We start from the raw sequence: 24,225 nt of genomic DNA, 5'->3' as shown, positions 1-24,225 counted from the left end.
GAAGCCATTTCTCAGCGCCGTCAGGAATTTGCAGAATGCTTTGTACCACTTTTCACAGTTACAGGCCCAGCAGTAAACCCAGTTGGGATCGAACTGACGATGGCAGAAGCTGAAGGTGATCTGGTTTCTCTCTGTCAGACTGTGATTCTTTCCCCCACCATGCTTACTGAAGGCAGCAACTCCTGCACCATCTACCCTAGAACGTAAGGAATTAGAAGCTGGCCATTTGGCCCCTCTGGTTGATCTTCTACCTTGACCCTACATTCCCATTCCATCCCCCACCCAGACACTAACTATCGTTCAGTGGCAAACAGCCATTCAGGTGGCCCAGTGGCACAGTGTTAGCACTGCTGCCTCACAGCGCAGGGACCTGGGTTCGATTCCAGCCTCGGGTCACTGTCTGTGTGGAGTTTGCGCATTCTCCCCGTGTCTGCGTGGATTTCCTCCGGGTGCTCCGGTTTCCTCCCACAGTCCAAAAGACGTGCTGCTTAGGTGCATTGGCCATGCTAAATTCCCCCTCAGTGTACCCGAACAGGCACCAGAGTGTGGCGACTCGGGGCAGCACGGTGGCACAGCGGTTAGCACTGCTGCCTCACAGTGCCAGGGACCCGGGTTTGATTCGGGTCACTGTCTGTGTGGAGTTTGCACTTTCTCCCCGTGTCTGCGTGGGTTTCCTCTGGGCGCTCCGGTTTCCTCCCACAGTCCAAAGATGTGCGGGTTAGGTGCTAAATTGACCCTAGTGTTGGGGATTAGCAGGGTAAATATGTGGGTTTACAGGAATAGGGCCTGGGTGGGATTGTGGTTGGTGCAGACTCGATGGGCCAAATGGCCTCCTTCTGCACTGTTGGGATTCTATTCTTTGGCCGGATTTTTCCAGCTGTTCACGCCCCACTGCCGCTGCCAGTGAGGACGGGGAATTTGGCACTCAGCCAAATCTCTCCTCACTGCGGCGGGACTGGAGAATCCCACCAGGTTTTGCCTGTGAAAGTAGACCATTGAGTGTTGGTGGGCTATTTGTCCTTGGGAGTGTCGCGGATCAGCCTGCTCCTGTTGTCGTGATGTTCACGCACACATCTGGGGGGGAGGAATTTTGCCGCCCCGCCCGCCGCGGGAATTGTAGCGGGCGGGGGGGGGGGCAGTGGACCATGCAAAGGTCCGTTGAACTCGGGCAGGATTTTCCGGTTTTGGGGTAAGCCGACTGGAAAATCCTGCCCCACATCTTTCAGCCGGAATCGGTAGTGATTGCGAGTGGGAGATCTGATTCCTTTTCAACGCGCTTGACTCCAGCAGCACAATGACTGATTACCAGAAAAATCAGCGCCGACCAGGGATTGAGAAAAGATCCAGGGAAGAAATGCGGAGAATTTCTACTGCATTGCCTGAAAGTGTGCTGAATGTAGACCTTGCAGGAGGAGAATGGATAAACACTCTTAAGAGAAAGGTTTGCAGGGCTATGGGGGAAGTTAAAATTTATTTATTAGTTACAAGTAGGCTTACATTAACACCACAATGAAGTTACTGTGAAAATCCCCTACTTGTCACACTCCTGTTCGGGTACACTGAGGGAGAATTTAGCATGGCCAATCCACCTAACCAGCACAGGTTTCAGACTGTGGGAGGAAATCGGAGCACCCGGAGGAAACCCACGCAGAGACGGGGAGAATGTGCAGACTCCACGCAGACAGTGACCCAATCCGGGAATCGAACCAGGGTCCCTGGTGCTGTGAGGCAGCAGTGCTAACCACTGTGCCACCGTGAGTAGGGGAGTGGAGTTAATTGAATAACTCTTTTCAAAAGAGCTGACACAGTCTTGATGGGCCAAATGGCCTCCTTCTGTGCTGTACAATTCTGTGAAGCTAGACCTTGATGTGGAGATGCCGGCGTTGGACTGGGGTAAACACAGTAAGAAGTTTAACAACACCAGGTTAAAGTCCAACAGGTTTATTTGGTAGCAAAAGCCACACAAGCTTTCGGAGCTGCAAGCCCCTTCTTCAGGTGAGTGGGAATTCTGTTCACAAACAGAGCTTATAAAGACACAGACTCAATTGACATGAATAATGGTTGGAATGCAAATACTTACAACTAATCAAGTCTTTAAGAGACGAAACAATGTGAGTGGAGAGAGCATCAAGACAGGCTAAAAAGATGTGTATTGTCTCCAGACAAGACAGCCAGTGACCCTTAGTATCCCAAGATGTGTACGTCAGATGGATTAGTCACGGGAAATGTGTGGGGTTACAAGGATAGGGCAGGGGAGAGGGCCTGAGTAAGATGCTCTGTCAGAGAGTCAGTGCAGACTTGATGGGCCGAATGGCCTTGTTCTGCACCATAGGGATTCTACAATTATGATTGAACCTCCCAAAGCTGTGGACATTTTCTTCACGCACTGCTCCGTGCTCATTGGGAGACTTGTGAAGCGCAGTTATTTTAATGTGTGAGAGGGGGAGAATGGGGAGGGGGGGTCTAAGGTGAGATTCTAGACCTTGCCAGAGCTTTGTGGCTAGCTACTGCACAAGGTGGTGCATTTAATCACGGAACATGGGGCAGAGAGGGGTGATATAAACTCTATCCTTCAGTCTCCCTGCATGTCCCTATCTCCACTGGAGAACAGAGCCTGCCGGAGGTTAATTTTAATTGTGACTGTCAGGGACAGAGTGAAGCTGTATTCCACATTAACACCCACTGGCTCTGGTTTTGCTTCTGCTACTTTATCAGCTGCAGATTTCTCGTACAGGGAATTGGCAGTGGCAGTTGTCAGAGTTACAGGCTCCGAGGCCAGGCCAATAAAACCAGAATGGGAGCAAGTTAACTGACTTCACCCAGTGAGCAGCCCCGCTGGGAGACACATTGGGCCTTCCTGGGCAGTGCTGAGCTGAGTGATCTCCGTCTGGATGGTGAGAGGAGTGGCCAGTGATTTACAGGCGTGGTAGGGGTGGTGGTGGGGGGTGGGCAAAGCCCCTTCCCCAGGGTGTCCGTGATGCCCATTACCTGAAGACAGAATCTCACCTTGGACCCCCCCTCCCCATTCTCCCCCTCTCACACATTAAAATAACTGCGCTTCACAAGTCTCCCAATGAGCACGGAGCAGTGCGTGAAGAAAATGTCCACAGCTTTGGGAGGTTCAATCATAATTGTAGAATCCCTATGGTGCAGAACAAGGCCATTCGGCCCATCAAGTCTGCACTGACTCTCTGACAGAGCATCTTACTCAGGCCCTCTCCCCTGCCCTATCCTTGTAACCCCACACATTTCCCGTGACTAATCCATCTGACGTACACATCTTGGGATACTAAGGGTCAATTTAGCATGGCCAATCCACCTAACCCGCACATCTTTGGAGTGTGGGAGGAAACCGGAACACCCGGAGGAAAACCACACAGACACGGGGAGAATGTGCAGATTCCACGCAGACAGTCACCCGAGGCCAGAATTGAACCCGGGTCCCTGGTTCTGTGAGGCAGCAGCGCTAACCACTGTGCCACTTGATGGGAAGCTGATGGGATTTTAAAAACAGGAAGGAACAAAGAACAGTGAATTAATTTCAATGGAGATAAAGGTGAGCGAGTACATTTTGTTTGGTGGAATAAAGAGGTGAAAACTCCTTGAAAAATGAGTTTAAATGAGTGGTGGAGTAACACGGTGGAGAATAGATTCATATTGTACATAACTAAACGGTTAAAGGCCAGAAAAACTATAGACAAATCACAGAGGCGATAGTTCCAATTGTGAGGGAGTCCAAAACCAAAGTCGTAAAAATCAGATCATTATTAATTAATCCAATAAAGAATCTCTTAAACATCTCTTTAGCCAGAGAGTGTTGAGAATGTGGAAAACATTATCGCAGGGAGTGGTTGAGGCAAGTAATAAAGAACCATGGAACCCATACAGTGCAGAAGGAGGCCATTTGGCCCATCAAGTCTGCACTGACTCTCTGACAGAGTATCTTACCCTGGCCCTTTCCCACACCCTATCCCTGTAACCACACACATTTACCCTGCTGATCTCCCTAACCTACACATCCCGGGACACTAAGCGGCAATTTAGCATGGCCAATCCATCTAACTGGCACATCTTTGGACTGTTTAACATATTAAAATAATAGATGCGTTTAAGGGGCAGGTAGACACATACGGTTGAAAAGAATAGAAAGAGATTGTGATCGGGTGAGAGAATGTATGGGTTGGGGAGAGTTTATGTGGAGTATTTATGAACCAGTTGGGTGAAATCTGCCTGTTTGTGCAGTGTACATTCTATGCAACATTAGTAAAAACTGCTGCCTCACAGCGCCAGGGACCCGGGTTCGATTCCCAGCTTGGGTCACTGTCTGTGCAGAATCTGCACGTTCTCCCCGTGTCTGCGTGGGTTTCCTCCGGGTGCTCCGGTTTCCTCCCACAGTATGAAAGATGTGCTGCTTAGGTGCATTGGCCGTGCTAAATTCTCCCTCAGTGTACCCGAACAGTCTGCACAGACTCTCTGACAGAGTGTCTGACCCTGCCCTGTCCCACACCTTAACCCTGTAACCCCACACATTTACCCCGCAGAGTGTGGCGACGAGGGGATTTTCACAGTAACTTCATTGCAGCGTTAATGTAAACCTACTTGTGACACCAATAAATAAAACTTTTTAAAAAAGCTTAAAATACAGATATCAAAGATGTATATTTGATGCGTTTGTTAAGCTGGTGATGAATGGATTATTTTAGAGATATATTGAATGAGGCCAATGCAATGGCACAGGATGCAGTAACACGCTGGGTCCCACCAGAAGAGCTTGTAACTTTCATATCATTCCTTCAGAATGAGACCATGTCCAAATCCCCTGTCAGACTTGTAAAGAGTCAAGCGTCTCATTAGACTTTCGTTTATTAAGTTGAAGCTGTGCAGTCATCGTTTCAGCTGGCATCGGGGGCCACGCGATGATCTCACTACATTTATAACGTACATTTTATTTTTGATTTGCTGACTTTGACTGTAAATGTGACTCTTAAAATAAATAGATAAATCCGCTTTGTGTAATTGAGATGAGGAACTCAATTGGACTTAATTGCTTTTCACATTTTCGAGGATATTTTCTTACCCCCCTAGTCCTGAGTGGAGAAGAAATAGATTTAAAATGTGGTCTGCTACCTTTCTGGAGGTAAACTTTGGTGCCATTATGCATGAGTCACAAAAGGCTGGTATACAGATATTTGATTTGATTTATTATTGTCACATTTATTAGTACACAGTAAAAAGTATTGTTTCTTGTGCACTATACAAAGCATACCATTCATAGAGGAGGAAGTGAGAGAGTGCAGAATGTAGTGTTACAGTCATAGCTAGGGTGTAGAGAAAGATCAACTTAATGCGAGGTAGGTCCATTCAAAAGTCTGATGCAGCAAGTAACTCGGAAAGCTAATAGAATGTATTGCTTATCGTGAGGGGAATTGACTGCCAAAGTAGGGAGATCGGGCAGGGGGGGGGGTGATTCACCCATCACGACCCGCAACCTTTCTGGCGGGTCGGGCTGGGTGTGGGGGCCAAAATCGGGCCGTGGGGGGAGGCTGGAGGGGCAGGACTGTGGGGGTCTCGGGCTTGCCAGCGATCGATCTGGCCAGCAGACGGGGAGACTGACAGATCGGGACCACTGTGCATGTGCAGAGTTTCAGAACTGTCAAACTCGGGCGCGAATAGGCCCCGCCCCCCCTCCGTGGGTTTTTAATGAGATTCCCGACTGGGACCTCTGCAGTGCACAGAGTGCGGAGATTCGGGTGAGAAGCTGAACTGGCAAAACAGTCATGACCTACAACAGTTTTCTCACCAATTCAGCACTTTTGGGAGGATCGCCCCCAATGTTTCAGTTGTACAGGACATTGGTGAGACCACATTTGGAATACAATGTACAGTAATGGTCTCCTTATTTAAGGAAACATGTAAATGTGTTCGAAGCAGTTCAGAGAAGGTTTACTCACCTCGTACCAGGAATAGGCAGTCTTCTGAAGAGGAAAGGTTGGAGAGATCAGGTTTGTAGCCACCAGAGTTTAGAAGAGACTTGATCAAAACTGTTAAGATCCTGAGGGGTATCGACAGGGCGGATGTGGAGGGAATGATTCCTCTTGTGGGAGAATCTAGGACTAGGGGTCACTGTTTAAAAATTAGGTCTCCCATTTAAGACAGAGGTGAGGAGAATAATTTCTCTCATAGAGCCGTGAGTCTTTGGAATTCCCTCAAGCACTGCTGCCTCACAGCGCCAAGGACCCAGGTTCGATTCCCGGCTTGGGTCACTGTCTGTGTGAAGTTTGCACATTCTCCCCGAGTCTGCGTGGGTTTCCTCCGGGTGCTCCAGTTTCCTCCCACAGTCCGAAAGACGTGCTGGTTAGGTGCATTGGCCGTGCTAAGTTCTTCCTCAGTGTAACCGAACAGGCGCCGGAGTGTGGCCACTCGGGGATTTTCACAGTAACTTCATTGCAGTGTTAATGTAAGCCTACTTGTGACACTAATAAATAAACTTAAACTTAGAAACAAAAGGTGGTTAAAGCAGAATCTGTGAATTTTTTAAGGTAGAGCTGGATAGATTCCTGATTAACAAGGGGGTGAAAGGTTACCGGGGGGCAGGAATGTGGGGTTGAGGTTACAATCAGATTGGCCATGATCTTATTGAATGGGGACGCAGGCCTGAGGGGCCGAGTGGCCTACTCCTGCTCCTAATTCATATGTTTGTATCAGTAGGAACAGGATTGTTGAAGTAAGTTTGGATGTTTTAGACTCCTAAGGTTGTTTACTATCGAAAGCTCATCTTCGTCAATAGTGTTCCAAATCTGGCTGAGTTGAATGAGTGGAACAACCCCAAGGACCTTCCTCCAGTTCCCCTCCCCTCCACTGCCCTCCCCGCTGTCCCCCCGTCCCCCTCTGTCCCCCCCATCCCCCCTGTTCTGCCTCTCCCTCCCTCTCCCCCTCTCTCTCCCCCTCCCACCTGTCCCTCCTCTCCCCTGTCTCCCCCTGTCCCCCCTGTCCCCCCTCCCACCTCTCCCCCTCTCCTTCCTCTGCCCCCTTCTCCTCCCGTCTCCCCCCTCTCTCCCTCTCCCCCCCTCCCCCTTATCCCCCCTATGTATATATGACAACATGGCGCTGAACTTCCCTGTTCCTCTGGGGGTGTGTTAGGAGGTGGATGGACTGGAAGCAAAGCAGGAAAATAGTGCATCGGAGCGGCCACCGAGCCATTCCCACCTCCGAGCGATCTTGCCCATAGGGTGGGGTCAATGTGGCAGCAAACTGGAAGAAAGGTGTAGGCCCCGCTGGGATCTTCCCAACTGCAGCCAGCCTGGCATTTGCCTGGAGGCGGTCTCCTGGCAACAGGCCAGGGGGCCATTGATGCCCCTCCAAGTTGGGGTGGCCACAGACTGGGCTGCAGACTGTCCTTTGGAGGGATTCTCCCCTCCCTCCCCCCTCCATGGCCTGATAGCTGGGACTGTGCGTGATTTTTAGATGTTTTCATGGTGATGCAGAGAGCGACTCCATTTTTACGATCTCGACCATTCAGCCCATCAAGCCAGCTCCACCATTCAATGGTATCATGGCTGATCTTGGGTTTCAGCCCCATTCGCGGATCCCTGGACAATCTGTTCAGCCCAGCCTTAAATATATTCAACAATGGAGCGTCTACGGCCTTCAGGGGCCGGGAGTTCCAAAGATTTCTTCTTCCTGCATCAACATTTCTCACCTCTTCCCGAATCGGACGGGCTCCAGGAGGCGGTTGGGTAAACAGTTACCCTGGGGAAGGTTGCGACTGAAGTCCCGTCAATGGCAATTCCGGGTTCCTGACCCACAACTGAGGTCGGTGTCGGGATGGCGACCCAGCCTGGACAACCCAGCCTGGACAACCCAGCCTGGACAACCCAGCCTGGACAACCCAGCCTGGACAACCCAGCCTGGACAACCCAGCCTAGACAACCCAGCCTGGACGACCCAACCTGGACATCCCAGCCTGGACAACCCAGCCTGGACAACCCAGCCTGGACAACCCAGCCTGGACAACCCAGCCTGGACGACCCAGCCTGGACGACCCAGCCTGGACGACCCAGCCTGGACATCCCAGCCTGGACGACCCAGCCTGGACGACCCAGCCTGGACGACCCAGCCTGGACAACCCAGCCTGGACAACCCAGCCTGGACAACCCAGCCTGGACAACCCAGCCTGGACAACCCAGCCTGCGATGGTTCCGCACCCTGTACTCAAACAGTAATCTCGCTCACTCCACAGGGATGGGGGGATGTGGAAATGTTTGCACGAGTGAAAGGGGGCATGGGGGCGAGGGGTGTGCAGGTGGAGGGGACAAGGGGGTGAGGTGGGCAGACGAAGGGGGCAGGTAGAGGGGGCAGGGGGTGTGGTGTGGGGTGGAAGGGGGAGAGGGTGGGTGGAGGGGGAGGGGGGTGCGGTGTGGGGGTGAGGGGGAGGGGGGTGCGGTGTGAGGGGGAGGGGGTGGGTGGAGGGAGTGGGTGGAAGGGGCTGCAGTGTGTGGAAGGAGGGAGCAAGGGGGTGCGGGTGGAGGGGGCAGGGGGCTGCGGGTGGAGGGAGCAGCGGGGTGTGGGTGGAGGGGGCAGAGGCTGCGGGTGGAGGGAGCAGCTGGGTGTGGGTGGAGGGGGCAGAGGCTGCGGATGGAGGGGGGCATGTGCCACTGTGCTCACATGGCAAGTGCACTCATATTGAGCACCTTGAGCAGCCTATCGATAATAGAACCTTAGAGAGGTTACAGCACAGAAAGAGGCCATTCAGCCCATCGTGTGTGTGCTGAGTGAAAAATAAACCAATAAAACACCAGCCACCATTCTGACCCCAGTTTGCAGCATGTGGTACGCAGCTTTTTGTAGATTGCTGCTACTGCCTGAACCACCAGTTTGAGCAGCAACTTCCAGGCTGTCTGACCCCTGAGAGGGGATCTCGTAGACAGGTATCAAATTCACACAGGGTTAGACAGGGTCGATTCAGAAAGAATGTTCCCAATGGTGGGGGAGGCCAGAACTAGGGGTCATAGTTTGGGGATAAGGGGTAAACTTTTTTAGAACTGAGGTGAGGAGAAATTTCTTCACCCAGAGAGTGGTGAATGTGTGGACTTCACTCCCACAGAAAGTAGTTGAGGCCAAAACATTGACTGATTTCAAGAAGAAATTAGATATAGCTCTTGGGGCTAAAGGGATCAAGCGACGGGGGAAAGGGGGGGATCAGGACATTGAATTTGATCAGCCATGGTTATAATGAATGGCGGAGCAGGCTCGAAGGGCCGAATGGCCTACTCCTGCTTCTAGTTTCTATGTTTCTGTGGGTGAAGAGATATTTCCTCCCCTCCCCTCTAATCCTTCAACCAATCACTTTACCTCTGTGGCAATTGACGCACTGATGATCTTATCAGAGCAAAATTAATGTAAGGTTGTCGATTTGCTGCTGGCACATAACCTGTGTTTAATGCTCCCTCCACCCACATTGTCTGCACCTTTAAGACCTGGCTGGCTGTAGGGATTCGCATTCTAATCAGTATTCTGTAACTTGATTTCTGTGTCTGTGCACTGTTTGAGAGCACATTTCCACTCCATCTGACGAAGGAGCAGCGCTCCGAAAGCTTATGGTATTTGCTACCAAATAAACCTGTTGGACTTTAACCTGGTGTTGTGAGACTTCTTACTGTGTTCACCCCAGTCCAACGCCGGCATCTCCACATATTGTTTGGGGCAGGATAAATCACTCACACACACGTCGAAGAATCCAGTGATTGAATGTGCGAACGTAAGGCTGTTGGATAAGGGATGGATCAGGATCAGCTCTGATGGTCCCATCAGTTGAATAGCCTCTTCATGCTCAGTGCCCGTTCAATAATGAGGCAAGCCAAGCGATAACTGGGCACCTAAGGAGCTTTATTCCACGTTCTGAGGGGAGAAATGAGGAAGGGGTGGTGGGAAGTCTTTGGGTGAAGTAAGCGCTGAGGTTACAATGCCGATTTTGTTTTGTCCAGGTGCTGGAATGGGTTGAAAAAACTATCCAGGCCTCGAAAGTCCATCTGCTGTCCACCAATCACAAGCAGAGGGAGGAGCATCTCTGGCTGGTGCCCTTTGACCCTAACCTGAAAGAGGTCACCATTTCCCTCAGTGGCCCCGCACCAGCCATAGAAATCCGGGACCCTTCAGGTAAGATATCAGAGCATAAAAAATATCCTGTTAGATTAAAGTCAATCTCCTGTGTGCAGGGGTTGTTTTTGGATCATTTATTCCTTTATTTATCCGATAAGAGAGGGAGAGCAATTGGGGTTGGAGCATTGAGTGGGTGGCACGGTGGCACTGTGGTTAGCACTGCTGTCTCACAGCGCCAGGGACCCAGGTTCAATTCCCAGCTTGGGTCACTGTCTGTGTGGAGTCTGCACATTCTCCTTGTGTCTGTGTGGGTTTCCTCCGGGTGCTCTGGTTTCCAGCCACGGTCCAAAAGACGTGCTGGTTAGGTGCATTGGCCATGGTAAATTCTCCCTCAGTGTACCCGAACAGATGCCGGAGTGTGGCGACTAGGGGATTTTCACAGTAACTTCATTGCAGTGTTAATGTAAGCCTACTTGCGACACTAATAAATAAACATCAAACTTTAAAATGACGTATTTATGTAGTGTGAATGTGACTTACCCAAGTCCAAGTCTGATGCTGTTCACATCTTGCTGGGAGTGGGAACAGGCCGCTTCACTACCTGAGGAGTTGTTTAGAAGGATCCTATTTCTGAAGAGGTTGATCATTTTCATGCCAGATTCTAGCGAGCAAGAACCAATAGAACAAAACCACCTTTAGGTCAGTCTCACTCCAATTCTCAGCACTGCTGATGTGGGAAATGGGATGATTCACAATGGAGTAAAAGCTAAGATTGCATGGAGGGGCATTCTTCCCACAGTTTGTAGATGGTGTTTCCATTGCTTCAGTTTGTTCACTAACTGATCCGTGCTGAGTGCTCCTTTTGGATACTTTCATTTCTCTTTATATTTTTGCATCCCCTACTCCAGGATTTTGTAATTCCAGTTGTTGACTCTTTTGGGTGTTGCGTATTCTTTGTGAGGGTTTTAAAAAATTTATTCATGGGACATGGGCGTCGCTGGCTGGCCAGCATTTATTGCCCATCCCTAGTTGCCCTTGAGAAGGTGGTGGTGAGCTGCCTTCTTGAATCGCTGCAGTCTACGTGCTGTGGGTTGACCCACAATGCCGTTAGGGAGGGAATTCTGGGATTTTGACCCAGTGACTGCGAAGGAACGGCGATATATTTCCAAGTCAGGATGGTGAGTGGCTTGGAGGGGAACTTGCAGGTGGTGGCATTCCCATGTATCTGCTGCCCTTGTCCTTCTAGTTGGAAGTGGTCGTGGGTTTGGAAGGTGCTGTCTAAGGATCTTTGGTGAATTGCTGCAGTGCATCTTGTAGATAGTACACACTGCTGCTACTGAGCGTCGGTGGTGGAGGGAGTGGACGTTTGTAGATGTGTTGCCAATCAAGCGGGGCTGCTTTGTCCTGGATGGTGTTAAGCTTCTTTAGTGTTGTTGGAGCTGCACCCATCCAGGCAAGTGCAGAGTATCCCATCACACTCTTGATTTGTGCCTTGTAAATGGTGGATAGGCTCTGGGGAGTCAGGAGGTGAGTTACTTGCCACAGTATTCCTAGCCTCTGACCTGCTCTTGTAGCCACATGTTTATGTGGTGAGTCCAGTTGAGTTTCTGGTTAATGGTAACCCCAAGGATGTTGACAGTGAGGAATTCAGTAAACCATTGAATGTTAAGGGGTGGTGTTTAGAGTGTCTCTTATTGGTGATGGTCATTGCCTGGCATTTGTGTGGTGCGAATGTTACTTGCCACTTGTCAGCCCAAGCCTGGGTATTGTCCAGGGTTGCTACAGCCCTTAGGTTTCCCATCGCACAATGTCCTTTCATTATTGCTATTCCCTGTCCATTAGCCCCAGAAAGTGATGTCACTGGGCTGTCTTCTTGCCTGTGTTATTCTAGAGGTGAGATGGTGCTTGCTCTAACCCCCTGCTATTTACCCACCAGCATCTTGCTTTGGAAGCTGTGTTAATCTGATTAGACACTGACTTGCGAGTTGGCTTTCTTTCAGGTCGCTTCATGTGGAGAGGGTTGGGTTTGAATGAACTGTTGAATATTCCAAACTCAGCTCGAGTTGTCAATGTGAAAAACCCACGGCCTGGAATGTGGACCGTCAAGGTAAGGATCACATCCGCGTGGCCCGAGTATCACCAGGGCCAATGTTAGTTTGAATTTCCCGCTTTCTTGTTCTGCATAAACTTCAAGCATCTCATCCAATCCTCTTAATGCATCCACTTTGTATAGAAGTGAAGACACATCACATCATCAGAATCACTCCCTGTGAGGACTTTCTCCTCGATTTCCCCACTCCTCTGTTCCTCCAATCTGAGTTTGGCAGAGTGGTTAGCACCGCCGCCTCACAGCGCCGGGGACCCGGGTTCAATTCCCGGCTCGGGCCACTGTCTGTTGGAGTTTGCACACTCTCCCCGTGTCTGCATGGGTTCCTCTGGGTGCTCCGCTTCCCTCCCCCAGTCTGAAAGACGTGCTGGTTGGGTGCATTGACCTGAACAGGCGCCGGAGTGTGGCGACTCAGGGATTTTCACGGTAACTTTGTTGCACTGTCAATGTAAGGCTAAATTAACTTTAACTATTTGCTTTCCAACTCTCAGTTTTGATGACGTTGGACGGAATTTTACCGGCATGTCTGCCCAGGGTTTGTACAATCCCGTCCGAGGCCAACAGAGAATGCCGTTCTCCGAGCCTTGCCCGCCCCCTGGATTCAGGACGTGCTGGTAAAATTCTGGTGTCCAAAGTGCCTTTGCTCTTTTCCTCTGTGTCTGCACAGTCTGGGTTGATTTAGTACTGTCCTTGCTCTTGTGCAGACATAGACATGTGCTTTGTCTGCAACTATGATGTGGAGATGCCGGCGTTGGACTGGGATAAACACAGTAAGAGTTTTAACAACACCAGGTTAAAGTCCAACAGGTTTATTTGGAAGCAAATGCCATTAGCTTTCGGAGCGCTGCTCCTTCGTCAGATGGAGTGGAAATCTGCTCTCAAACAGGGCACAGAGACACAAAATCAAGTTACAGAATACTGATTAGAATGCGATTCTCTACAGCCAACCAGGTCTTAAAGATCGAGACAATGTGAGTGGAGGGAGCATTAAACACAGGCTAAAGAGATGTATATTGTCTCCAGACAGGACAGCCAGTGAGCCATGTGCAACTAGGCATGGGAAAGGGTTAACTGACATCATGTTATTGCCCTCACTGTATCCACTGGGATGGTGACAAGCGAAGTTTGTTTCCTTTCAGCTCCGCAGCACTGGAAGCCACTCCGCACGGATCACCGGAGTCAGCAGCATTGATTTCCGGGCTGGATTTTCCACAAAACCTACCTCAGACTTCAGGAAAACAAGTCAACGTCCGATTCAAGGTAGGTGAACTGAAACATTGTCCATCTAACAAGAGCTCAAAGCCACTGTTATTAGTTGCTGTATTACCTGGGGCAGCACGGTGGCACAGTGGTTAGCACTGCTGCCCCACAGCGCCAGGGACCCGGGTTCGATTCCTGGCTCGGGTCACTGTCTGTGTGGAATTTGCACATTCTCCCTGTGTCTGCGTGGGTTTCCTCCGGGTGCTCCGGTTTCCTCCCACAGTCCAAAGATGTGCAGGTTAGGTGGATTGGCCATGCTAAGTTGCTCCTTAGTGTCCAAGGATGTGTTGGTTAGCTGAATTAGCCATGGGGGTAAATACTTGGGGTTACAGGGAACAGGTCTGGGGGGGATTGACCCTTCGTGTCAAAGAACAATACAGCACAGGAACAGGCCCTTAGGCCCTCCAAGCCCGCGCCGCTCCCTGGTCCAAACTAGACCATTCTTTTGAATCCCTCCATTCCCACTCCGTTCATGTGAGTTAATCGACATGTCAGGAGGATTATGTGGGGTTACAAGGATAGGGCTTGGGTGGGATTGTGGGTTGGTGCAGACTTGATGGGCCGAATGGCCTCCTTCTGCACTATAGGGATTCTATCATCTGTACATATCTATAAAGAGTTCCGAACCAATTAGCTAGGAACTAATGTGTTATTTGCAAATGTTCCGGGGGCTACATTTCATGGCGGCTCTAGAGACTCATGTGAAGTATAACAGAACCGGTTCAATCTGGTCCTTTTTGTTGCCCCAGACAGCATAGCAAATTAAACATAGGGTGCGATTCTCCGGCCACACACGCCCCAAAACCAGAAATTTCCGCCTGAGCTCAACAGACCTTTCAATGGTTCGCCAAGTTCTCCGTCGCACCCGTTACGATTCCCGGGATGGGAAATTTTTGGCCAGGGATTTTCTGATCTTTTCAAGCCTGAAGTATGAATATTAACAACATCTGGAAACCAAAAAGCAACAAGAAGACATAGAACCCGCACTTGTCAGTTACTACTCAGAATTTACAGCCAAGACACAGGCCATTTAGCCCAGAAGTTCCATGCTGGTGTTTATGTTCCACTCAAGTCTCCTCCCAATCCTCTTCATCAATCATAATCCTCTATTCCGTTATCTCTCACTCGTGTATCTAGCTTCACCCTTAGATAGATCCAGTCTGGATTTTAACTTGTGAAATGTGATATGGATAATGAAGATGTTGGTGTGAAATTCCTGCTATTTTGATGAGGGAATTAAAAGGTGTTGGGTGCTTAAAAATGTAACATGTTATTCCAACCTTACAGTTACCAATTAAATAACAGGCAAAAAGAATTTCATCTGATACATTAATTACTAATATCGCACAGAACAATCCTGCAGAAAGTTCTAGAGCAGACTGACACTCTGAAATGCTCAATTGACACAGTTGGGGCCAAGCTGTGAGAAATCTCTGTCTTCAAAAGTGAAAGTTTTCATTCCCTCTGACTAAATAGGGCGGCACGGTGGCACAGTGGTTAGCACTGCTGCCACACAGCGCCAGGGACCCGGGTTCGATTCCCGGCTTGGGTCACTGTCAGTGCAGAGTCTGCACGTTCTCCCCGTGTCTGCGAGGGTTTCCTCCCACACTCAAAAAAGCATGCCGGTCAGGTGAATTGGCCATGCTAAACTCTCCTTCAGTGTACCCGAACGGGCGCCGGAGTGTGGCGACTGGGCGATTTTTACAGTATCTTCATTGCGGTGTTAATGTAAGCCCACCTGTGACTAATAAATAAACTTTGAAACTTGAATGCATGCATTTGCTTCCTTCCCAATAATATTCTTCTGTTGGAACCTATTGGGGATCTGTTGGAAATCCATAGTCACCAAAATTAACATGGGGACCATGTTCACCAACACCCTCTTAGGGAATGAAACCTGAAATGAGAGAGAGGCGTATCTCTGAATCAATTTGCCAGTTTTCTACTATTATCACAGTGACACATTAGATGAGACTTGTACCTTGGGGATTATTTTGATATTTTACAGATTTTTCTCCTCCTAACTCTTGTTCTCAGGAAATTTCTCTGTTCTCCTCCATTCCAGGGATCACGACCCACGTACTGTTGAACTGCTCCGGCCTCCACCCTCCAGGGCAGCTGGACCGCTTGGAGCTCCTCAGTACCTCAGGGGAGACCCTGATGAGCCTGCCCATTAGGCCCCAATCCAGCCACAACACAAACAGCGTGTGGAAAGTTCCGGAATTCATGCCACCCAACGAGAACTTCTTCCTGAAGGTCACGGGATACGACAGGGAAGGTTACCGTTTCCAGCGCCTGTCCAGTGTTTCCTACACAAATCTGGTCCCTGGTGAGAGAACTCGTTGCAACATTTATAGAGCATCTTTTTGCAGGACCTCAGGATGTCCTGATGCACTTTACAGTTAATGGAATACTTTCTTGAAGCGGTGCCACTGTTGGAATGTGGGAAGTATGGCAGCCAATTTGTGCACAGCAAGCTCCCATAAACAGCAATAAGAAAATGACTAATGTTATGATCCAGGTCAGAAACTCTAAGGTGTTTTATGAAGTCAGCCTCGACTATAGGTTTTGCACTTTGAATTTGGCATGAGTGAGCATAAGATATTTTACTTCAGGTATGATTCAAGTGACCCACTAAGAAGCTTTCATCAAATGGGGCGGCACGGTGGCACAGTGGTTAGCACTGCTGCCTCACAGTGCCAGGGACCCGGATTCAATTTCGGCCTCGGGTCATTGTCTGTATGGAGTTTGCACATTCTCCCTGTGTCTGCGTGGGTTTCCTCTCACAGTCCAAAGATGTACAGGTTAGGTTGATTGGCCATGCTAAATTGACCCTAGTGTCGGGGGACTAGGGTAAATACGGTTACGGGGATAGGGCCTGGATGGGATTGTGGTCGGTGCAGACTCGATGGGCCAAATGGCCTCCTTCTGCACTGTAGGGATTCTATGATTCTAAGCAAAGTTTACTTAAGTACACATTTGAACTATAATAAGAAAAATCAGCAATAACTTTTATCATTTTCAAAAACCCATTGTATAAACCTTAACAGCTAGATATACTGTTCCAAATCAAACACCCCCCCCACAAACATACACGCTGTTCTAGGCTCGGCACAGAAAGCGAGTTTGCTCACGTGATGCTGGACCTTGCAGCTTTCCAACACCCGGTGTGGATTAGTCCTTCGGAGGTTGAATTGAAAATGCTGAGGCCTTCCCTGTCCTGGAACTGGCACACCTCAGGAGAGAGATAGAGGCACTGCTTGCCTCTAGCTTCAAGCTAGTAAACCACCCACAGTAGAATTTTCACCCCAGAGAGAGTTGCAGTCCCAAAAGCTTCTAACAAACTGAACCTAAAACCTTTGGATTTTCCCTGTGGAAAGAAAACTGTCCCAAGGTACCACCTGACCTGTCAATCATTTGTAAATTGAATCCCAGGCAGCAACCACAAAAAGGTCATAATACTCCAGGACACTGCATTAGGCCCAGATTAAAAATAAACATTGCTTCAATTATCCTGCTTCAGCAACAATAGAAGATACCGGCACAGACAGTGCGGTGCCAATAACAAGCCAAGCCTGCTTAAAAAAACTGCAGAGAAACATGATTCAAATATATTCATTGGTCAGAACATTGACTACAGGAGTTGGGACGTCTTGTTGAAGTTGTACAAGACATTGGTCAGGCCACACTTGGAATACTGTGTACAGCTCTGGTCACCCTATTATAGAAAGGATATTATTAAACTAGAAAGAGTGCAGAAAAGATTTACTAGGATGCTACTGGGACTTGATGGTTTGAGTTATAAGGGGAGGCTGGATAGACTGGGACTTTTTTCTCTGGAGCGTAGGAGGCTGAGCGGTGGTCTTATAGAGGTCTATAAAATAATGAGGAGCATAGATCAGCTAGATAGTCAATACCTTTTCCCAAAGGTAGGGGAGTCTAAAACTAGAGGGCATAGGTTTAAGGTGAGAGGGGAGAGATACAAAAGTGTCCAGAGGGGCAATTTTTTCACACAGAGGGTGGTGAGTGTCTGGAATGAGCTGCCAGAGGTAGTAGTAGAGGCAGGTACAATTTTGTCTTTTAAAAAGCATTTGGACAGTTACATGTGTATGATGGGTGAAGAGGGATATGGGCCAAATGCGGGTAATTGGGACTAGCTTAGGGGTTTAAAAAAAAAGGGCGGTATGGACAAGTTGGGCCAAAGGGCCTGTTTCCATGCTGTAAACCTCTATGACTCTACATTTCTTAAAGGCACAGTGTCATCACAGTAACTAGAAGTGATGTTACTAGAGGGATAGACAATGACCTTTCTTTCCATTCATGGGACACGGGCGTCGCTGGCTGGCCAGCACTTATTGTCCATCCCTAGTGGCCTGAGGGCAGTTGAGAGTCAACCACATTGCTGTGGTTCTGGAGTCACATGTAGGCCAGACCAGGTAAGGACAGCAGATTTCCTTCCCTAAAGGACATTAGTGAACCAGATGGGATTTTCTGACAACTGACAATAGTTTCACTAGATTCTTAATTCCAGATATTATTTTTTATTGAATTCAAATTCCACCAATTGCCGTGGCGGGATTCGAACCCGGGTCCCCAGAACAGTAGCTGAGTTTCTGGATTAATAGTCTAGTGATAATACCCCTAGGCCACCGCCTAGAGAGCTGTCCTGCCTTGTTTCAGACTCGTGTTATAGGATCTGTTAAATCTGCAAGAGCAGACATTGCCTTGATTTAGTTAAAACCCGGGACCATCTGATTGGGCCTCGCTGGCTGGGCCAGTGTCTGTAACCCATCCCTAGTTGCCCTTGAACTGAGTGCCTTGCTAAACCCTTCCAGCATACTGTCAGGAGTCAAGCAGCGCAAGTTCACAAAATGAATCCCTGGGACGGCGGGATTGTCTGATGCGGAGAGATTGAGGAAGCGGGACCTGGATTCTCTAGAGTTTTGAAGAATGAGAAGTGATCTGATTGTAACTTGGGGGGAATTTTCCCGTCCCGTCCACCACGGGAATCGTAGCGGGCGGGGGGTGCACCATGCAAAGGTACCGCGGGCTGGATTTTCCGGATTTGGGGCGAGCGTGGCCGGTTAATCCCACCCTTGGAATTTTTGTACAGTGCGTGACAGGGTGGATATGGACAGAATGTTCCCCCTGGCTGGAGAGTCTAGAACCGAGGGTCACAGTCTCAGAGTGAGGGGTGATTTAATACTGAGATGAGGAGGAATTTCCTCTCCCAGGGGCAGGTGAATCATTGGAACTCTCTGGCTCAGAGGACTATGGAAGCAGCACTTTCGAGACAGATTTCTGGAGAATATGTCAAATAATATGTGCATTTTTAGGGGAGAAATGGTATAAGAGGGAGATAACCAGCCATGAGCTGCTTGAATACAGAAGCAGTTTGATGGGCTGAATGGTCGACTGTTGCTCCTATCTTCCTAACCACATTGCTGTGGGTCTGGAGTCACACGTAGTCCACACCAGGTAAGGATTTCCTTCCCTAAAAATGGGTTTGCTTAGCAATTGATAATGGTGTCATTTATTTTATTCATTTGTGGGACATGGCCATCGCTGGCCGGGCCAGCATTTATTGCCCATCCCTAGTTGCCCTAAGAGGGCATTTGAGTGTCAACCACATTGCTGGTGGCTCTGGAGTCATGTGTAGGCCAGACCGGGTAAGGACAGCAGATTTCCTTCCCTAAAGGACATTAGAGAACCCAGATGGGTGTTTGTTAGAATTCAAAAGTTTTGTGATCACCATTAAAAGCTAATGATTAGCTTTTTATTCCAAGTTTATGAGTTAATTGAATTTAAATTCCTCAATGGAACTTGAAGCCTTGTGTCTGGAACATTCTGGGCCTCTAGGTGCCTATTCCAGTGACATTGCCATATTAAAATGTTTGTTTTGTCTGTTTTAGGGCCTCCTGTGGTGAGCATGCCCAGTCAAACGCACGGTTACTACATGCAACCCACGTCGATTCCGTGTTCGGTGAAGAGTCTGATTCCGTTCACGTTGCGGATCATCAGGAATGGGACCCGGATGGAAGCAGACCGCCTGTTTCTGTGAGTAGCTGTGGGAAGAGCATGGGAGTGTTCAGTGGACAGTGGGAGTCAGTCGCGAACTGTAGTTACCTTCTCCTGGTTTTCCACCTCCACACTGGGTTAGAGTACCACCCCCAAAGCCCACCCTCTGGAAGAGCACCCCACTCACTCTGAGACTAAGTGGTGAATGCTGGGAGGCTATTTGGCTTTGGGGGGGCCTTGCAGCAATCCCCAACCCCAATCTCTCCTCACTCAGTATCCCAGCTTCCCTTCCCAGCACCAAACACTGGGCACTGAACAGGAGTGGGGAGAAACACTGGCTTATTACATAGGCAGAGGGCACAGAAATGGTCCATTTGGCCCAGCCAGTCCATGCTGATCTTTGTGCCCCACTCGAGCCTCCTCCCATCTCCCCCCATCTAATTCGAGCACCATAATCCTCTCTTCCAGTCTACCTCAACTGTGTGACAAATTCCCCTTAAATCCGTCAATATTATTCATTTTCAACCACTCCCAGTGGTGACGTGTTCCACATTCTCACCGCACTCTGGGTGAAGATGTTTCTTTTGAATTCCCGATTGGATTGTGTGGTGATTTTCTGATATTGATGGAATTTGGTTCTGCTCGTCCCCACGAGAGGAAACATTCTCCCTGTACCCACTCTATTAAAAACTTTCAGAGTTTATTAGGTGCCTCTCTGCCTTTTTTTTTTAGGTGAAAGGACCTAATATGCCCCCCCTTTCCTGATACGTAAACTTAGACATTTCTGGTATCTTCCTTGAAAATCTCCTCTGGGCGGCACGGTGGCACAGTGGTTAACACTGCTGCCTCACAGCGCCAGGGACCCAGGTTCAATTCCGGCCTCGGCTCACTGTCTGTGTGGAGTTTGCATGTTCTCCCTGTGTCTGAGTGGGTTTTCTCCGGGTGCTCCGGTTTCCTTCCACAGTCCAGAGGTGTGCGGGTTAGGTGGATTGGCTGTGCTAAATTGCCCCTTATTATCAGAGGGATTAACAGGGTACATAGGTGGGTAGGTGGGATTGTTGTTGGTGAAGACTCGATGGGCCAAATGGTCTTCTTCTGCACTGTTGGGATTCTATGATCCTACGGATCCTGTTTACAACATGGTGACCGGAACTGCACACACTACTCTGAGTATGGTTTAACCTAAGTGTGATATATGGGTTTAGCGTAACTTCCCTAGAGTCTCCTGTGAATAACAGGGCTCCGTCCTTGCCCTGGGTTGAGGGTTGTTGAGATGGGATCTTCCTGCCCTGAAAGTTGCCAGCTGCACAAGGAGGGGGGATGCGGTGAGAAGGATCTCTGTCCAATTCTGGTCACCCTGCTACAGGACAGATGTTATTAAACTGGAAAGGGTGCAAAAAATATTTGCAAGGATGTTCCCAGGACTGGAAGGTTTGAATTATAAGGAGAGCTTGGATAGGCTGGGACTTTTTTCCCCGGAGAGTAGGAGGATGAGGGGTGACCTTACAGAGGTTTATAAAATCATGAGAGGCATAGATAAGGTGAATATCCAAGGTCTTCTCCCCAGGGTAGGGAAGTCCAAAACTAGAGGCATAGGTTTAAGGTGAGAGGGGGAAGTTTTAAAAGGGATCTGAGGGGCAACTTTTTCACACAGAGAATCATGGAATCCCAACAGTGCAGAAAGAGGGTATTTGGCCCATTGAGTCTGCACCGACAACAATCCCACCCAGGCCCTACCCCCGTAACCCCATGTGTTTACCCTGCTAATCCCTCTCATTTACACATCCCAGGACACCAAGGGGCAATTTAGCATGGTCAATGCACCTAACCCGCACATCTTTGGACTGTGGGAGGAAACTGGAGCACCCGGAGGAAACCCACGCAGACACGGGGAGAACGTGCAGACTCCACACAGACAGTGACCCAAGCCGGGAATCGAACCCGGGTCCCTGCTGCTGTTAGATGGAATAACCATGAAAAGTTTGGGTAAGATGCTCTTTGGAGAGTCGGCGCAGACTTGATGGGCTGAATGGCCTCCTCCTGCACAGTAGGGTTTTCTATGATCCAGTCAGGTAAGGAGGACAGATTTCCTTCCCTAAAGGACATTTGTGAACCAGATGGGTTTTCCTGACAATCGACAATGGTTTCATGGTCATCGGTAGGTTCTTCATTCCAGATTTTTATTGGATTCAAATTTGACAATCTGCGGTGGTGGGATTTGAACCTGGGTCCCTGGAGGATTACCCTGGGTCTCTGGATTACTAGTCTAGCAATAATGCCACTGCACCATCACCTTCCCTAAAAACCTGAACTGAGAAACAGCAACTAGATAGGGTCCGTGCCATTGGAGTGTCAAAGTTGAAGTAGCTCATGGAGAACCTCTAGTGGCAGCAGCCTAGTATTGCGGAGCGGAGCCTTCCTTCAAACCGCAGACTCTTCCCCAAGTGGTACTAGCCCATTTGACCCTTTACAATACGGCGCGATAATTGGTGAGTTTGTGGATCTGCTTTCTAGTTGTGGTTGCCACAACCTTCACTGCCGGGTGACCCGGTGGCACAGTGGTTAACACTGCTGCCTCACAGCACAGTAAGAAGTCTCACAACACCAGGTTAAAGTCCAACAGGTTTATTTGGTAGCAAATACCATAAGGGAAGTATAAGGGAAAAAAATACCTCACAGCGCCAGGGACCTGGGCTCGATTCCCATTTTGGGTCACTGTCTGTGCGGAGTTTGCATGTTCTCCCCATGTCTGCGTGGGTTTCCTCCTACAGTCTGAAGGACGTGCTGGTTAGATGCATTGGCCATGCTAAATTCTCCCTCAGTGTACTCGAGCGTGGCGACTAGGGGATTTTCACAGTAACTTCATTGCAGTGTTAATGTAAGCCTACTTGGGACACTAATAAAGACTAAACTTTAAAACTTTGACTATTATGTTTTCAGAGACACGGTGAATACTACTTGGCAAATCCCGAGTGTTTCAGGCACTGACGAAGGTTTCTATGATTGTGTGGCTATCAGTAACTCGGGCACGGGTATAGCTCGAACATTCTTGGTTGTTACCGGTGAGTATGTTGGTTAGGCTCGGATTTGGATGTTGACCCAACTGAAAATTTTGACTCTCAGGGTGGGATTTTCCTGCCTTTCCATTGGCGGGCATCATCGGGGACAGGGTGGGAAAATTCAGGGAGAGGCTAAAAGTCAACGGCTCTCCAAATTTTCAAGTCCTGTTCGCAACCATGCCAGGCAGTGACGGGACTGGAAAGTCCCGGCCTCAGTTTTGTGTACAAATATCCCAGTATCTACTTCCCAAACACAAACTCCAAATTTGCTTTAATTTGATTTTTTTCTTCATTCATGGGATATGGGCGTCGCTGGCTGGACCAATATTTATTGCCCATCCCTAAAGGCATTTAAGAGTCAACCACATTGCTGTGGATCTGGAGGCCAGGCTGGGTAAGGATGGCAGATTTCCTTCTCTGAAGGAACCAGATGGGTTTTCCCGACAATCCACAATGATTTCACGGTCGCCAGTAGATTCTTAATTCCAGATTTTTTTTATTGAATTCAAACTCCACCGTCTGCCATGGCGGGATTCGAACCCGGGTCCCCAGAACATTCACTGGGTTTCTGGATGAATTGTCCAGTGATAATATCAATAGGCCATCACCTCCCCTAATTTGATTCATTATTGCCACATGTATTAGGATACGGTGAAAAGAAACAGCACAAGATGTAGATATGATGGCTAACTTTTTCTATTTGGGGTGGAGAAGGTGTGAGTGTTGATTTAATATTGTTAAAAAGAGAGACATAACAGCCAATCCTTTTGCCCTGTGTTAGGAAATAGAAATAGTTGTAAATAAATTGTATTTCTATTTGTGGGTGCTAGGAATAAGATATGGCTTTAAGTTTAACTTGTATTTCTGTATTTGTGTGTAAAAAAAAAAGAGGGGAACCTGAGTTTTAGTTTCACTTTAAACTGTGCCTGCATTTTAATGAGGTTGTATGACTCTTGAAGGAGAAAAACTTCTGTTGTTACCTAGCAACAAGGGGCCGAGAAACAAGTAACACAAACAGGTTGGAGTTATTTGGAAGAAGGTGCCAGGATAAGCAGGAAAGGAAAGGGGCAGATGGCAAGTTCCACACGAAAGAAGAAGGTTCCAAAAATCAGGGAGGGCGCAGCAAAGCTCCCAAGATGGCAGTAAGGCAAGGGACAAGGACAAGGATTAAAAAAAGCCCTGGTTCAGTGAGATTAAAGTGAGGAGCAGAGGAGAAGGCTCCAAGTTAAAGAGAGAGAGCTACACTTAAAGCAAAATAGGCTGGTGAGAAGCTAGCAGATTGAAGGAAGCAGCCAATATTGGTGATTCCTCACTATGTGCCTGTGAAACATTGGCGTTCTGCTGGTACGCCTGACTATCAGAGAGAGAGAACAGGTGGAAGGAGAAATTTGAATGCACGCAGCTATCCAGGGGAGAGGAACATCGAGAGGAGAGATGGAAAGCCATGGAGGCGGACACTTGGGGAAGGTGTCCAAGTGAAAACATAGTTTGGAAGAAAATCCCAAGACGAGTCCTTCGAGAGTGGAGATTGGAAACCCTGGTGGGAAAGCCGGAGCTCAGTGAGACCAGTTGGCTCACTGTGTGACAAGCGACTGTGTGAGAGTTGGTGAGAAACCCGGGGTATCTTTCTGGGTGGCATCTGCCACATGGTTTCAGAGTGTGGTGTGTCTGATCACAGGTCAC

At 48.8% G+C, this 24,225-nt stretch overlaps 1 protein-coding gene across 1 annotated transcript in view; it reads left to right on the top strand.

Moving 5' to 3' along the window:
* LOC144503050 (hemicentin-1-like) overlaps positions 1-24,225 on the top strand; it is a 390,871-nt gene that overhangs the window by 74,514 nt on the left and 292,132 nt on the right. The window contains exons 5-10 of the mRNA XM_078227553.1: positions 9,984-10,155; positions 12,099-12,205; positions 13,345-13,465; positions 15,531-15,794; positions 19,378-19,522; positions 22,424-22,545. Coding sequence (XP_078083679.1) covers positions 9,984-10,155; positions 12,099-12,205; positions 13,345-13,465; positions 15,531-15,794; positions 19,378-19,522; positions 22,424-22,545 — 931 coding nt within the window. The remainder of the gene's footprint in view (positions 1-9,983; positions 10,156-12,098; positions 12,206-13,344; positions 13,466-15,530; positions 15,795-19,377; positions 19,523-22,423; positions 22,546-24,225) is intronic.

The sequence above is a fragment of the Mustelus asterias genome, chromosome 13, assembly GCF_964213995.1.
Source record: "Mustelus asterias chromosome 13, sMusAst1.hap1.1, whole genome shotgun sequence".
NCBI lineage: Eukaryota > Metazoa > Chordata > Chondrichthyes > Carcharhiniformes > Triakidae > Mustelus > Mustelus asterias.
Note: the sequence above shows the minus strand (reverse complement) of the source record. Positions and strands in the feature narration are given on the sequence as shown.